This window comes from Trichoderma evansii (assembly GCF_050947405.1).
Source record: "Trichoderma evansii strain SZMC 28006 chromosome Unknown GGI43scaffold_27, whole genome shotgun sequence".
In the NCBI taxonomy this organism is placed as follows: domain Eukaryota; kingdom Fungi; phylum Ascomycota; class Sordariomycetes; order Hypocreales; family Hypocreaceae; genus Trichoderma; species Trichoderma evansii.
Window position 1 is genome coordinate 365,824 of NW_028145179.1, and position 13,250 is coordinate 379,073.

The window sequence follows — 13,250 nt, forward strand, 5'->3', positions numbered from 1 at the left end:
TAAAAGGCAATTCGAAACGACGTTTGATCGCTGTTACGTATTCATCTCAACTGCCTCTACGAAATATACAAACCCCCTATTTACATAATACATAGGTGCAAGTCAAAAGTCCTTTATAAGCCAATGTTGTCTTCAGATTCTTTCAAGCCCTGAGACACAGAGGTAGAGGAGATGTGATTGAGGTTGAATTTCTCAAAGCTTTTAAAGACTGCACTGCTTCTGCTTCTTTTAGTTTACCTGGAACTTGGTGTAGACGGATGCATGGCGATTTTTGGATTTCATCCATAACTCTTGTTTGTAGTCGTTTATAACGGACTGAATATCAAGTAGTAGCAGTAGAGGCACTCTTTGTAGTTCTGTCTTCCCCTTTACTTTGGATATGTGAAAGTACACTTTTGGTCTGTCAGTAATAACATACTTCGGGGGCATTTATTGTACTCTAGATCAACCAAAATTGCCAATTCAAATTCAATATTGGCGTTAAATTCCCCCCAACACTTAGGCTCTTCATCTAGACCGTAGAGGGGTACGTATCCGCTAAGTCGATGTGGATATGCACTTCTAGCTTGAAGCATCTGGAGATTCATCATCATCGCACCACGCATTACAACAAAGTATTGTTTTGATCCCCAGATGCCTTCCCAGGCACATATACATCTTACCATGAATAGAACAGAACTTCACTGCCACCCCCACATTCCGATGACGGGTATACTCTCCACACAGCAAGCAGCTTACAACTTTTGACAGTATAGTCAATTGCCGGTAGGCTCCACATCTTAAATTCTCTCAAGATTGATACCCTCTTCTGCTAGCACATTAAGGCTTAAGAGAAATGTATCGTGTCCCATTCTTTTATAAATCTGGATAGAGGCAGCTTCTTTGAGAGATCGCGTCGCTTATCGCTCAGCTAATAAATAGCATTGCATCTCATAAATGTTGAATTTGCCCTACGCATGAGTGTCTGGCAATGTGTCAACTTGGCAGGAATATAAAACACGTATGGGCTACGCTATATGAGTCAGTGAGCCACCGATTGCTCGTATGCAATTGTAGGTTTCTCCAGTATCCCATAGTTCTATGCGTGGCGTCACTAGAAGTTGCTGTGCTGCTAGCAGCACCACTTTTCTTCCTTCAATTCTTCTAAAGTTGTGTCAAAATCGTTCAGTGACCAATCAAGGGCTTTACCTTCTCCGATTCTTTACCATTGGTAAGTATGAACGATGGCTTGCATTAAGCTGCTTCGGCAAATGGATGTCAAGTCAAGTGCTTCGCAGCACCAATGGTAGGCTGCGCTAGCTGAGAGTAGTAGTGCATGTGGCGCTCACGTTCTAGATGCGCCAATGTATTGTAACCTGAGTTCTATTGCCAATAGACTAGACTATTGTATGGATATGGCTGCTTGAATAGCCGATGGCATTTGCTGCGGCGTTTGAACAGTGCCACGTTTGATCAATGGGAACACCCCCGAGGCCGGGTATGTGGAGAAGCAGATGACAGATGACAGCTGAACGGCCTAGCTACCCCAGATTTACCCCAGATGTCCATCGACCATTGTATAATTTGGGGAATGCGAAAACGACCATTTATCCCGAATATGGATAGATTAAGAATACAATGGACGCCTGTCTTGTGCCGTTGTAACCGACGGCATATGATGCGGCATTTGAACCGAGTCACCAGAGTTCAAACCAAGTGGCTTAGTTACCCTAGATTTACCTTGACTACTGAATGTTACAGCAACAAGTTTATACTTAAATAAATACAAAAACAACTGTCTCTCTTGGATATGAATACAATATAAATGCAATAGACACCTAGTCTGTGTTATATAACCTTGTCTCTCTATTTTTTCTGCTTCAAAAGGCTTGGGTCGACCTTCCGATCACCGTGGTCGCGATGGCGCTACCCGTGTTACAAGGCCGAGCGCTTTTGCTTGCCGTTACTGTACTAACATCACTTGGATTTATGTTGATTGGATATGACAATGGCCTTATGGGCGGACTGGGTATGTACTTCTGCTATCTTGCAGAGCGGATGTATAGAGAACAAATTCGAGATGCTTATTCATTGCGAAGTCAATTCCCCGCCCTTCGTTAGTTCATTCGACTACCCGGACTCTAAAATGATTGGTCTCATCGTTGCCATCTTTGAAGGTCAGTCTACTCTGGCGAATAACCGCGACTTGAGATCGCTAAGGCTGTGGCTTACACGCACAAATTAGTGGGGTGTTTCTTCGGATCAATCCTCTCTGCTATATTTGGCGAGAGGCTCGGACGCAGATGGACGATTGGCCACGGCTGCTGGATCATGGTCGTCGGTGCTATATTGCAAGCATCCTCTTATAGCAGAGCCCAACTTATCGTGGGAAGAGTTGTGTCTGGCGTTGGGCTCGGCATTATCAACTCAACTGTTCCGGTGTTGCAAGCCGAGTTCAGCCCCAAAGCTACTCGCGGAATGTGTAAGTCGTCTGGCTGCTGGAATAATTTCTACAGCTCGCTAAACTGACAAAATTCAAGATGTTTGTGCTCAGTTGTCAACCTTGAACTTTGGCATCTTCCTCGTGTACTGGATCGATTATGCATTTTCGTCTCACACAGGTAGCTACGCCTGGCGCATCCCAGTTATTCTGCAATGTTGCTGCATCTTGCCAATGTTTGGCATTTTGATGCTCATTCCAGAGACGCCGAGATGGTTAGCCTCGCATGATCGACCGGATGACTGTCTCGAGGTTCTTGCAAGAATGCACGCCACCTCAGTCGACAACGTCGAAATACAGCGTCTTCATAATAACATATTGCAAGTTGTCGCTTTCGAGGCCTCGATTGGTACCGGGTCGTGGAGAGATTTGCTCAAGAACGATCGTGCCAAATCGCAGACCCGATTGCTAATTGCATGCGCCATTCAAGCTTTCCAGCAACTTGGTGGAATCAACGCAGTTATCTGTATATAATAAAAACAAGCTCAGAATCCTTTGTTCAGTTTTCTAATCGAGTTTACAGATTACACAAATACCCTGTTTTCGCAAAGCATCGGATTTGATGCAAGAATGTCGGCACTCATGTCTGGCTTCCTACAGACTTGGTTCTTTGTAGCCTCTTTTATTCCATGGTTCCTGATTGACAGAATAGGACGAAAACCATTGGTAAGATAGATTTGTGTTCAATACCGGAAGAAGTGGCCAAGATGCTAATATCATCTAGTTTGTATCAATGATAAGCTTGATGGCAGCCGCCATGGCTGTGCAAGCCGCCCTCATATACCAGGTGCAGAATAAGACCGGCATTGCACATGCCGCCGGAATTGGCGCGACAGCCATGCTTTTTGTGTTCCAAGGCGCGTTTACAGTTGGCTTCCAGGCCACAGTATGGGTGTATCCGTAAGTCTTCTGCGTTCAGGAATGGGCTATGAGTTGGTGACTAACCAAGGCCAAGGTCCGAGATTCTTCCTTTGAGACTACGCCAAAAGGGATCATCAATCTCCACAGCGGCCAACTGGATCTTCAATTATGTCAGTTTGCACGCCTTATCTGAGTAACTTAATGGAACCTCTTTGGCTTTACTAACACGGCGAACAGATGATCGTGCAAATTACACCAATTGCCATTGAGAATATTGGCTGGAAGACTTACATCGTCTTTGCTATTCTCAACGCGACCTGGGTGCCAATCATTTTCTTCTTCTTCCCAGAAACAAAAGGTTTAGAATTGGAAGATGTTGATCGATTATTTGCAGGAGATGACATTATTGACTCTATGGAAGACGAGACCATGCGAGACAAGGCCATGGGATTGACCGTGGTGGAGCACATTGGGAATGAAACAAGTGAACGTGTCTGAACAGCTAATAATACAGTCATAACCCGGTTCAACTAGAAATATTCCAACCATCTTAAATAGTAAAAATAGATTGTCTATTGAGCGATTTCACAATGTTCCCTATACTGAAAATAGCTACTAAGACTAGCTGTAAAAATCATCAATGTGTTTTAGTTCCGAGGAACATCCCATTCTTTTGTTGGCGTGATGGACCTTTGCCACTTCCCTAAGAAAGCTATATTACCCTGTAATAGACATAGTCTGTCTTTTGTATGCTGAAAAATATGCCGTGTCTGCAAAGTTAATAGGGCTATGTAATCTGTGATATATATCAAGCTACATTCTAATAGGAAGCACAAGAGGGTTGAAAGAGAAGAGAGACGAATATCATCGTGAAAACATTGAATTTTTTCTTCTTCTAAATGCCAAGTAATGCGCCTTTAGTAGAAGGCGCTAATTGTGCCCGCCACAAGCGATGCTCATTTAAAATGTACATTGCCCCCTCGCGCCCAAAACAGAAGTTGGCGGCACCACCGTCTATAATAATCTTTCCCAGTAACATACCACCGGCTGACCAAATGTTGATTCCGTCACCACAACCACTATATACATTCCCGTGAACATCACATTTTATTCCATCGGGGATACCTGTGTCTGCCATGGCGAATACACGCCTATTGGTCAAGAATGGCTGACCAGAGTAGTTGACAACGTCGAAAGCATAACTGTCCTTGAAGTCAGCTACAGACTCGAGACTAGAAACCAACAAGAGGTAGACTTTATCTTACATGTGAGAAGCTCGAAGGTCATCCGTAGTCCCATCTCCGTGAATCCAGTCGGTATCTGTAATGTAGACTGTTTTCTCATCTGGGCTGAAGCAGATGCCATTCGGTCTTCCGAATCCATCAGCCACAACGCGAATCGAATTGCGTACAGGATCGAATCGGTAAACTTGGCATGGTAGCCTTGGCTTTGGCCGAAAGCCTTGTTCAAATCCATAAATAGGATCAGTGAACCAAATTGAGCCGTCTGAGTGAATCACAACGTCGTTTACCGAATTGAAATCTCTTCCATGAAAAGAGCTGAGCATTAGATGTGATGTATACGGTGGCCTGGATGCCATGAATGCGAGACCTCCTTGACGATCTTGGGTTCCCTGAGCGCAAAATAGCACGCCGTCCTTATAATTCACGCCCCCATTGGCCATGGGCACTTGTTCCGGGTTGATTTCCTCGCATCCAACATATTTTCCGTCGTCAGAGAACAAGACGCGGGTGATTTGAATACGACGTACGTTGGTATGTGGATCTATAAACTGGTTGCTTGTTATAAACAATGAGTTGTCTTCTTGGATGAATACACCCGCCTCATGTGCGAATGGGTACGCTGCGTTTTCATGCAGCAGCTCTAAGCTTGGAGAAGCACCAAAGATCTCCTTGACCAAGTCATCAAAGACCACATATGCCGAATCATAGGTTGCCATTGTTTGCACATACAAGCTGGCTAGGTCAAGCCTGTTAGATGTTGTCTATTATGCCTGGAATTAATTGGGATAGTGTGAGCACGATGTTATATTTAGCACAAAAGCCTGAAAGGCTACTGGAACCGCCCAGCGCATCTGTAGCGTATTCGGGGTTTTGTAATTGGGCTCTTTGCCCGATTCATTTGCCGGGGATCATTTGCCGTGTTAAAGGGCGTGTAAACTTCGGGCTAGCGAGGACTGCCCCTGCTAGCAGCATGTGGTGTCAACAACAACGGACACGTGAAGTCAATGTAGAGAGGCATCTTACAACCACATACGAAGTAGGACTACTGATACACCAAACACGATTCAGGGCACGCGTCAAGAAGAGAGTAAGGCGTTCCAACATGCAAGGCACATTTGCCACTGTTCATAGAATACGGATGCCAACGTTTACAATGGGCCCTAGTCCAACGCCACAGCTGCGTTTCCTCCTTTTAGTGCGGAATCGACGGACTTGGTTATAAGTCCGCCGATGGCAGCGCCCATCGGACATTATGATGACGGCCGAACCGCTTGGCTCATAAGCCAGCCCTCTGTCTATATCGGCCCTTTCATCTTGGGCTTCTAGAAAGCTTTTGCTACTAGCCCATGGACCGGATACGCCGCCTGTCTAGTATGTATAAGCCACCAATTTATCGGACAGCTTGGCCAAGCTTCTCTACAGTACGGAAGGATCTGCTGAAATGCTTGACCGCCAGATGGTGCAATTCGCCTAAACCCGCTGCGTATTTTTGATGTACGCAATACGCATACATAGGGCTGCTCTCCTGTTTTTCTGGCAAACGTGGGCCGCCACAGTCTCTCAATCAGATTAGCGAAGCTTTTTCATAGAAAATCTAGATACGCTGTCGACTGTAGTCTGTGAAGCTATACCGTAGTAAACAGAGAAAATCAGATAATTCGACATATCATTCCTCGACGTCAACATCAATGCCGACGCTTCCTAGGCACTAGTCTATACCGAACACGATGTTGATCTATCGGCAAATTGATTGCGCTCAGTAGACAGCCGCGGAAGTGTGCTGACCTGTGGCTATCGCTTAACTTCACTTTATTAAAGCCATATGAAGATTCTACTTGTATGCGCCGAGGCTCTGCAAGTTGAGAGCATCAAAGCCCCCAGTTCGTCTCTATAGGGAGAATGGTTTGGTCCGCATTTGGTATTACCCCAAACCCAAAAACGTGGCGTGTAACGTTCTGATGTCAATAAGGGTTAAGTTAAGTTGCCGTCTTTGCCGAAGGCCAATTTACCCGTTAGGTTTCACTTTAAATCGCCAACTGCTTCTTGGCTCCGCCTTATCTCCATTGTAGGGCACAAAGTCGCTAAACCGTCCTGAAGATAAAACGGCTTTCTTACTAATAGCCACAATTCTCTCATTAAAAAAATAACAAAAAAATAATAATCACGCCCCCGGTTAGAAAAACATAATTCAAAGCGGTTCCCTCTAATTTTAGGCTTCCTTTGTATTGTTTATAGACATAGTATTAAGCCTCTTGCTACTATACCTTTTGCTTTATTATAAAAGCTTTAGTAATTAGCTAGTGTATGCTCCGTATACATACTAGTATTCAGCCTTTTCAGCGATCTTATACCTAACCAAGGCAAAGCCGAAATAGTTAGTTGGTCGCTAGTAGTGGACCCACGGGTAATTCTTCACCCTGTTTGGGTTCGTTTGCAGCCCTGAGTAGGTCCAAAGTAGCTGCGTTATGGCAAGCCGCTGAGGGGTAGCTCCCAGCTAATTGGGATGGGCATGAACCTGCAGCCGAGGCAGCTTGGTCATCTTAACTCTATCTCTGCCAGTTCCGCATGTGCCGGAATGCTAAAGCTTAGGTAGGGCTGGCTATGGCAATACAGACTGGCACGCTCTACCGAGCTCGTCAACCAAGTTACTTTGCTAAACTCCGCTCTCAGCAAAACAGGCAGTGGAGTTGAGATGCCGGCTAACTGATTGTCGCTAGGGAGTGACGGGGCGCAGATTTATCGGGGATACGAAGTACGAGTGTCAGTTGGATGGATAGTTTCGCTCGTGGGACAGATTCTCCTTGTTATCTGCGCGAGTCTTGTCGTGAAAGGGGCACCCTCAACTAAAGAAGGCACTTGGCGGGCGCCGAATGCCACTAATACGTACACATGCCGTGGCAGGGGGTGGATCTCTTTCAGCTCCCCCACAGATAATCACCTACGAATCCCAAGAACTGGGGGTTCGTAGATTTGGTAAGATTCTTATCCACACGTCCAATCGAGGCTTTGGTTATCTTGCACGGAGTGAGCGAGCAATTCAATGCGAAGTCGATGCGTGCCTGGGGCCAAGCAGATAGATCGATAGATGCTTGGACCTTTTAGTCCGTGAAGGAGCAGGCTTTGCTGCCACATTTGGCTAATATCCGCGTCGGCGAGGGTCTTGGCCCCCGCAGAGGCTGCTAACCCCTGACATGACTCGTACTATCCTTGAAAGTTCCCCAGTTTTATATATGCGCTTCGTTTTTGCACACTCACTACTGCGCCACTGCCAGAAAATTCTAAAACTGTTGAGATTGAAGCCGGGAGATGTAGAGAACGGTCTGTTATAAAGGGTAAACTGCCGCCGATCAGCACGCTACGTAGATACTAGTTTGCCGCTTCTGGGAATCCGCGGTGCCGCATCTGTGAGCAAGCAGGGGCAAAAGAGAAATTTAATTACTACTCATGCTCGAACCGAGTTTTGGCAGTACCATACCATTGATGCTATAAGAGATGTGATGCTTCGTATAGACACCGACTTTCACTTTCCGCTCGTTTCCGAAAGGCATCCCATCTCGCATTTTCTCTCGCCTTCAACAGCTTTCCCACCAGCACCGACCGATTGGCCTGCTCGCCAGAGGGGCACGAGCCACGATGGGTGACATTCCGAATCGTGGACCGCAGCTTATTGCTGTGGTAATTGTGCTGCTAGTCTTTTCACTCACGGCTACAATCCTTAGATGCTATGTGAGAATAAGTCTCGTGAAAGCATTCGGCGTGGATGATTATCTCATGGTCTTCGCTATGGTATGTGACAGATGAACCACCTCGCAGCACCGATTCTTACCGATGCATCCGTAATTATGAGTTACTGACATCTCTCCGACTATAGATGACGTTTATAGCGTTCTGCTCTGTATGTCTAACGGGTGTACATTATGGTACCGGCCGCCATTACTGGGATCTCGCAGAGCACGATATACAGGAAGCATTGATGGTAGGTGTTGGATATGATTATAGAGCCCGCAATCCTTGGCCAAGAAACTAACATATCATACAGTACTGGTATTTCTGCTACATCTGGTACTGCGTAACGATGGTTCTTACCAAGATCTCCATCGGATACTTCCTTCTACGCATCACCGTCGAGCGGATTCACAACTGGATTATCCTCGTCGTCATGTCGCTCAGTGTTATCACAGGAATCGTCTTCTTATTCCTCACTACGTTTCAATGCCACCCCATTTCCTTTTTCTGGAACAAGAATCAAGACGGGTCCTGCATCAATATCGACGTCATCATCGCCTTTACCTACCTATACAGTGCTTTTAGCGTCATCTGCGATTTCACTTTTGCACTGCTTCCGATCGCACTCATCCTGCAACTCCAGATGAACAAGAAGACCAAGATTGCATTGATCCCTGTTATGCTAATGGCATGCGTGTAAGTTATTGTGACCCCTTTCTTTTCTTTCGTCAGGCCTTTCGCTAAGAATACTCTAAATAGTGCGAGTGTTGCCGTCGTTGTTCGATTCCCCTATGTAAAGGACTTCAAGACTCTCGACTTCTTGTGTAAGTTACTGTCACAGGCTCCCTGCCGAGGTACTCAAGGTTTAGGTTAACTAATCGCGGCATTTTGTAGGGGCCACCATCGATATCGCAATTTGGTCAACTGTAGAACAAGGCCTGGCCATCACAGCCGGTAGCCTTGCAACCATCCGACCGCTCTTCCGGAAGATTGCGGCCAAGCTGGGGTGGTCTACGATGGGATCGAATATGCCACCCACTGGAGAGGGCGTCACCGGTTCCATGGGTAACCGCCAGACTACCGGCCGATCGAGGAAGAACAAATCCCGAGACCCATTCAGTCTCGCTACCTTTAACCGTAACGAGGAGGACGATGAGGAGGCAAACGGGTTGAAGTTGGTGGACAACTATCCAGGAAATTTCCAAACGACAATCACCACCATCACTGCTGATCCAAAGTCCGTATGGGGGTCGAAAAGACACAAGGGGGACAACGAGAGCGAGGAAGAGCTTCGGATGGAGGGATCAAAGATCAGAAGCTTCCTCATCACTGAAGAAAATGTATGAACCACTTTACCATACGATGGAGTTCATCAAGGAGGCTGGCATCACTCCTCCGCCTGCTAGTTAATATCACCTAATCACCTACCCGAGCCGGGTCCACCAGAGTCGCGGAGAATGACGACAACTAGATACCCTTTGCCCACAAGAGGCTCAAAGGGCCAACTTGTCTTCATTCTTCGCTACTCTGATGGACCTGCGAGTCATATCATATTCAGAAGCATCCGACCTGTACGTTGTGGAAATCAAGCGGGTTGCCTGGAGTCCCGACTATATCAGCTGGCAAATCTATTAAAGGGACAGTAGTAGGCTACATGAGGACAGAGGCTTTGTGCTCAGAAGAGATTTTCTCTCCAACTGGGCCGCTTCCGACCGTTTGTCTCTTATAACGATGATGCATGAGACTATGTGCTCTATGCTACCCAAAGGTAGATATCTTTACCTTGATATATCCTCGCCAGAGAGTGGAGCACGCCGCAGCACATTGGAAGTCACAAGCGCAGAATGACTGCCAATGGTATTGTCTTTCATTCCCGTCGTGGTCAGTCATGATACAATCCCAAAATACTGAGGCGTCAGTTTCCCCCTAAAAGAGGTCACTACCCTGGTATGCACTTTGTGCTCAAATACATTTGGCATCAAAGATTTGCATATTTTATCTGCACATCGTAGTTTACCTATAACCCTGAAGTTACATTGTCTTTTATTAGCTATATACCCCTAGAATACAAAACATTCATTTCATTACTCTTCCAATTAAACCCTGGACAATTAACCTAAGCCCCTTGTATGTTGCTTTCTAAAGCATCATTCATCTTGACCTATATAGGTCGCAAGAATTATGCAATGCATGCCATAATTATGATAGCATTGAACAACTAATTCCACCTAAGCGTTTGGGCCTTTGGAAACGGTATAATCTATTGGTAGTAATCAAGAAAGGGGGTGGAAAGGGATTCGATGGAGTGAAGCCCTAAACCCTTTCAAACACTGGCATATAGTCTAATGGGCATTTGACTCGAATTGTTTGCCCCCCGGGCAAGGCAATGCCATCGGCGCCCTTCCAGCTCGCCCCCTTTGGCAAGTATACCTCTATTTCTGCTACGCCAGGCTTCAGAACCGGACAGCAAAGGTATCTATCACCGTACATATACTGCTTGCCGACTTCCCAGCATTTTTCATCCTCCGGGAACTCGTAAAATAAAGTTCTCATAACAGGGGTTCCCTTTTCGTGGGCTGCCTCCATGAGCTTCCTAGTGTACGGCCTCATACTTTCACGGAGAGCCATATACTTTTTGCAGATGTCGTATATTTCCGGACCGTACGACCACACTTCGTTATCTGCGCCGCTTACACACGTCGCGCCGCCAGTTGTGCCATGTTGAGGCTGGTGCGGTTCTCGGTCGCCATGAAGTCGGAAGACAGGGCAGAAGGCACCCCACTGAAACCAGCGAGCAAAGAGTTCTCGAAAGGCTGGATCGTTGGGGTTTCCTCCGTGAAAGCCGCCGATATCTGTGGTCCACCACGGGATTCCTGCGATACCCATGTGAAGTCCTGCTGCGAGCTGATTGTTCAAGCTGGACCATGATGACGCGATATCGCCGCTCCAGACTAGAGCGCCGTATTTCTGGCTGCCGGCCCACGCACAGCGAACCAAGTTTACAATTTGCTCATGCCCTTCTTTGTTGAGGCCGTCATAAAAGCCTTTTGAGTATGAAAGGGGGTAGATGTTACCGATGCTGAGGTTAGAGCCGAGATGATATCTAAAGTTTTCAAAGTCGTAAGCTGTGTACTCGGGCTCCGCTTCATCCAGCCAGAACACCTTGATCCCTTTGTTGTAATAATTCTTCTTCACCTTTTCCCACACATACTCTCTTGCTTTCGGGTTGGTTGCATCGAAATGAACCGTGTTGCCCTGGAATTCCATGACGGTGCGTATACCACGGTCCACGCGGATGAGATAGCCACGCTCGACCATTTCCTCATAATTCTCAGAGCGCCTGTCAACTGTGGGCCAGATTGAAACCATCAGCTCAACTTTCATCTCCTGAAGCTCCTGGATCATTGCATCTGGATCCGGCCAGTATGTGGGATCGAACTTCCACTCGCCCTGCGTCGGCCAATGAAAGAAGTCAATGACAATGAGATCCAGAGGCAGGTCCCGTTTCTTGTATTCTCGGGCGACATTGAGAAGTTCTTCCTGGGTTTGATAGCGCAATTTACATTGCCAGAATCCAAGGCCGTATTCAGGCATCATCGGGACCTTGCCGGTTGCATTAGCGTAGGCCTCCTCGATCTCTGCTGGGCTGTCGCCTGCCACCACCCAATAGTCCAGGGTTGTGGTGGAATATGCTTCGAAGCTCATAATGTTGCGACCAAGAACAGCGCGTCCAACGGATGGATTGTTCCAGAGGAAACCGTATCCGAGAGATGAGAGCGCAAATGGCACGCTTGCTTGGGAATTGCGATGAGCCAGTTCAAGGTCGGTACCCTTCAGGTCAAAAAAGGACTGTTGGTACTGGCCCATGCCATAGATCTTTTCATTGGCATCGACACTCTCAAAACGCATTGTGAGGTGGTAATTGTCTGTGCCAAGAATACCCTTGAATTCACGAGCCGAGACTTCGATGGCACTACATTTGGGATCGAGCACATCTCTGCGGTTCCGTGTATACTCCTCGAGCAATAGCTCTCCCTTGGAATTCCACACCATGATCTTCCCCGACTTGCTCACAACGGCCTTGATCTTGCCATTGGTAATGATACCGCTATTTTCGGTAATCTCAATGCTGGGCTTTGATGAGGAAGGTGACTGGAGCGCCCAGTCTTGCTGCGGCATGGAAGGGAGCTTGGTTGCGCGAATTCTCAGAGAATTTGCGCCCCATGGCTCGATCCAAAGAGTTTCAGCATCGTAAGTGAACACAAGGCGATTTTCCTCGGAGTATAGCATCGCGAACTGGTAATTTTGGCCTTTCACTTGTTCTTCTCCCTTCGTTCTCTGTCGCGATTAGAATCTAGAGATTCTACAACATAAAAGAATATGAGATCTGAGCGGGAGCTGCAAGATGAGAAACTGAAAGTCTTCATTACATGCCGGGCTTTTAAACTGAATGCAGCAATAAAGTAGGGGCAAATGCGAGCGTCAAGCGACTATGACGACGGCATCTATGTCTATAGCCACCGCCACCGGAGAAACGCCTTTGGTCTGATGTGATGAGAGAACTCTCCTTATAGCACTATAGGTACCTCATAGAAGATCCATCATTACTCTGATTTAGACTGAGAACACCTCCTCTCGGCAGCTCCCCGAAGCTGTTCACTACAACATCTCTCTATTACCCAGTTCACGTTTTCGCTGCTCTGGCCCCACCCCCACCGGAATTTTGGCGGAGCCCCCTTCAAGACTGCTGCGCTGGGGCTGGCTCAGTTCCAAGCCACTATGCATACCTATACTTAATAACACATATCAGAACTACCTATAACAACGTTGACAGATGCAATGTAATGATTCGTAGCCCAGCTCGATAGCTCTTACAGTGGAGTTAAAAACAATGCAGCCGGCTCTAGCTCTATGGTAAGTGTACCTGTAGCTGGAGAAAG

General features: G+C 46.8%; 4 protein-coding genes across 4 annotated transcripts; 2 read left to right on the top strand and 2 right to left on the bottom strand.

Moving 5' to 3' along the window:
- Positions 1-1,899: 1,899 nt before the first annotated feature.
- Positions 1,900-3,843, top strand: GGI43DRAFT_430764 (general substrate transporter; the record flags this gene model as incomplete). The annotated part of the gene is made up of 8 exons (XM_083209316.1): positions 1,900-2,008; positions 2,079-2,156; positions 2,225-2,461; positions 2,520-2,945; positions 3,003-3,145; positions 3,204-3,379; positions 3,435-3,510; positions 3,578-3,843. The coding sequence occupies 8 exons, from the start codon at positions 1,900-1,902 to the stop codon at positions 3,836-3,838; spliced, it is 1,506 nt and encodes a 501-aa protein (XP_083056407.1). The 3' UTR covers positions 3,839-3,843.
- Positions 3,844-4,235: 392 nt separating this feature from the next.
- On the bottom strand, positions 4,236-5,300 carry GGI43DRAFT_425714 (SMP-30/gluconolactonase/LRE family protein; the record flags this gene model as incomplete). The annotated part of the gene is made up of 2 exons (XM_083208543.1): positions 4,236-4,542; positions 4,606-5,300. The coding sequence occupies 2 exons, from the start codon at positions 5,298-5,300 to the stop codon at positions 4,236-4,238; spliced, it is 1,002 nt and encodes a 333-aa protein (XP_083056408.1).
- Positions 5,301-8,086: 2,786 nt separating this feature from the next.
- GGI43DRAFT_223461 (uncharacterized protein) lies at positions 8,087-9,852 on the top strand. Its single transcript, XM_083200400.1, has 5 exons — positions 8,087-8,370; positions 8,456-8,560; positions 8,624-9,006; positions 9,070-9,134; positions 9,205-9,852. Exons 1-5 carry the CDS (start codon positions 8,218-8,220, stop codon positions 9,654-9,656), a joined length of 1,158 nt encoding a protein of 385 aa, XP_083056409.1. The 5' UTR covers positions 8,087-8,217; the 3' UTR covers positions 9,657-9,852.
- Positions 9,853-10,432: 580 nt separating this feature from the next.
- On the bottom strand, positions 10,433-13,174 carry GGI43DRAFT_223485 (glycosyl hydrolases family 31-domain-containing protein). Its single transcript, XM_083200401.1, has one exon. It carries the CDS (start codon positions 12,598-12,600, stop codon positions 10,624-10,626), a length of 1,977 nt encoding a protein of 658 aa, XP_083056410.1. The 5' UTR covers positions 12,601-13,174; the 3' UTR covers positions 10,433-10,623.
- Between the last annotated feature and the right edge of the window lie 76 nt (positions 13,175-13,250).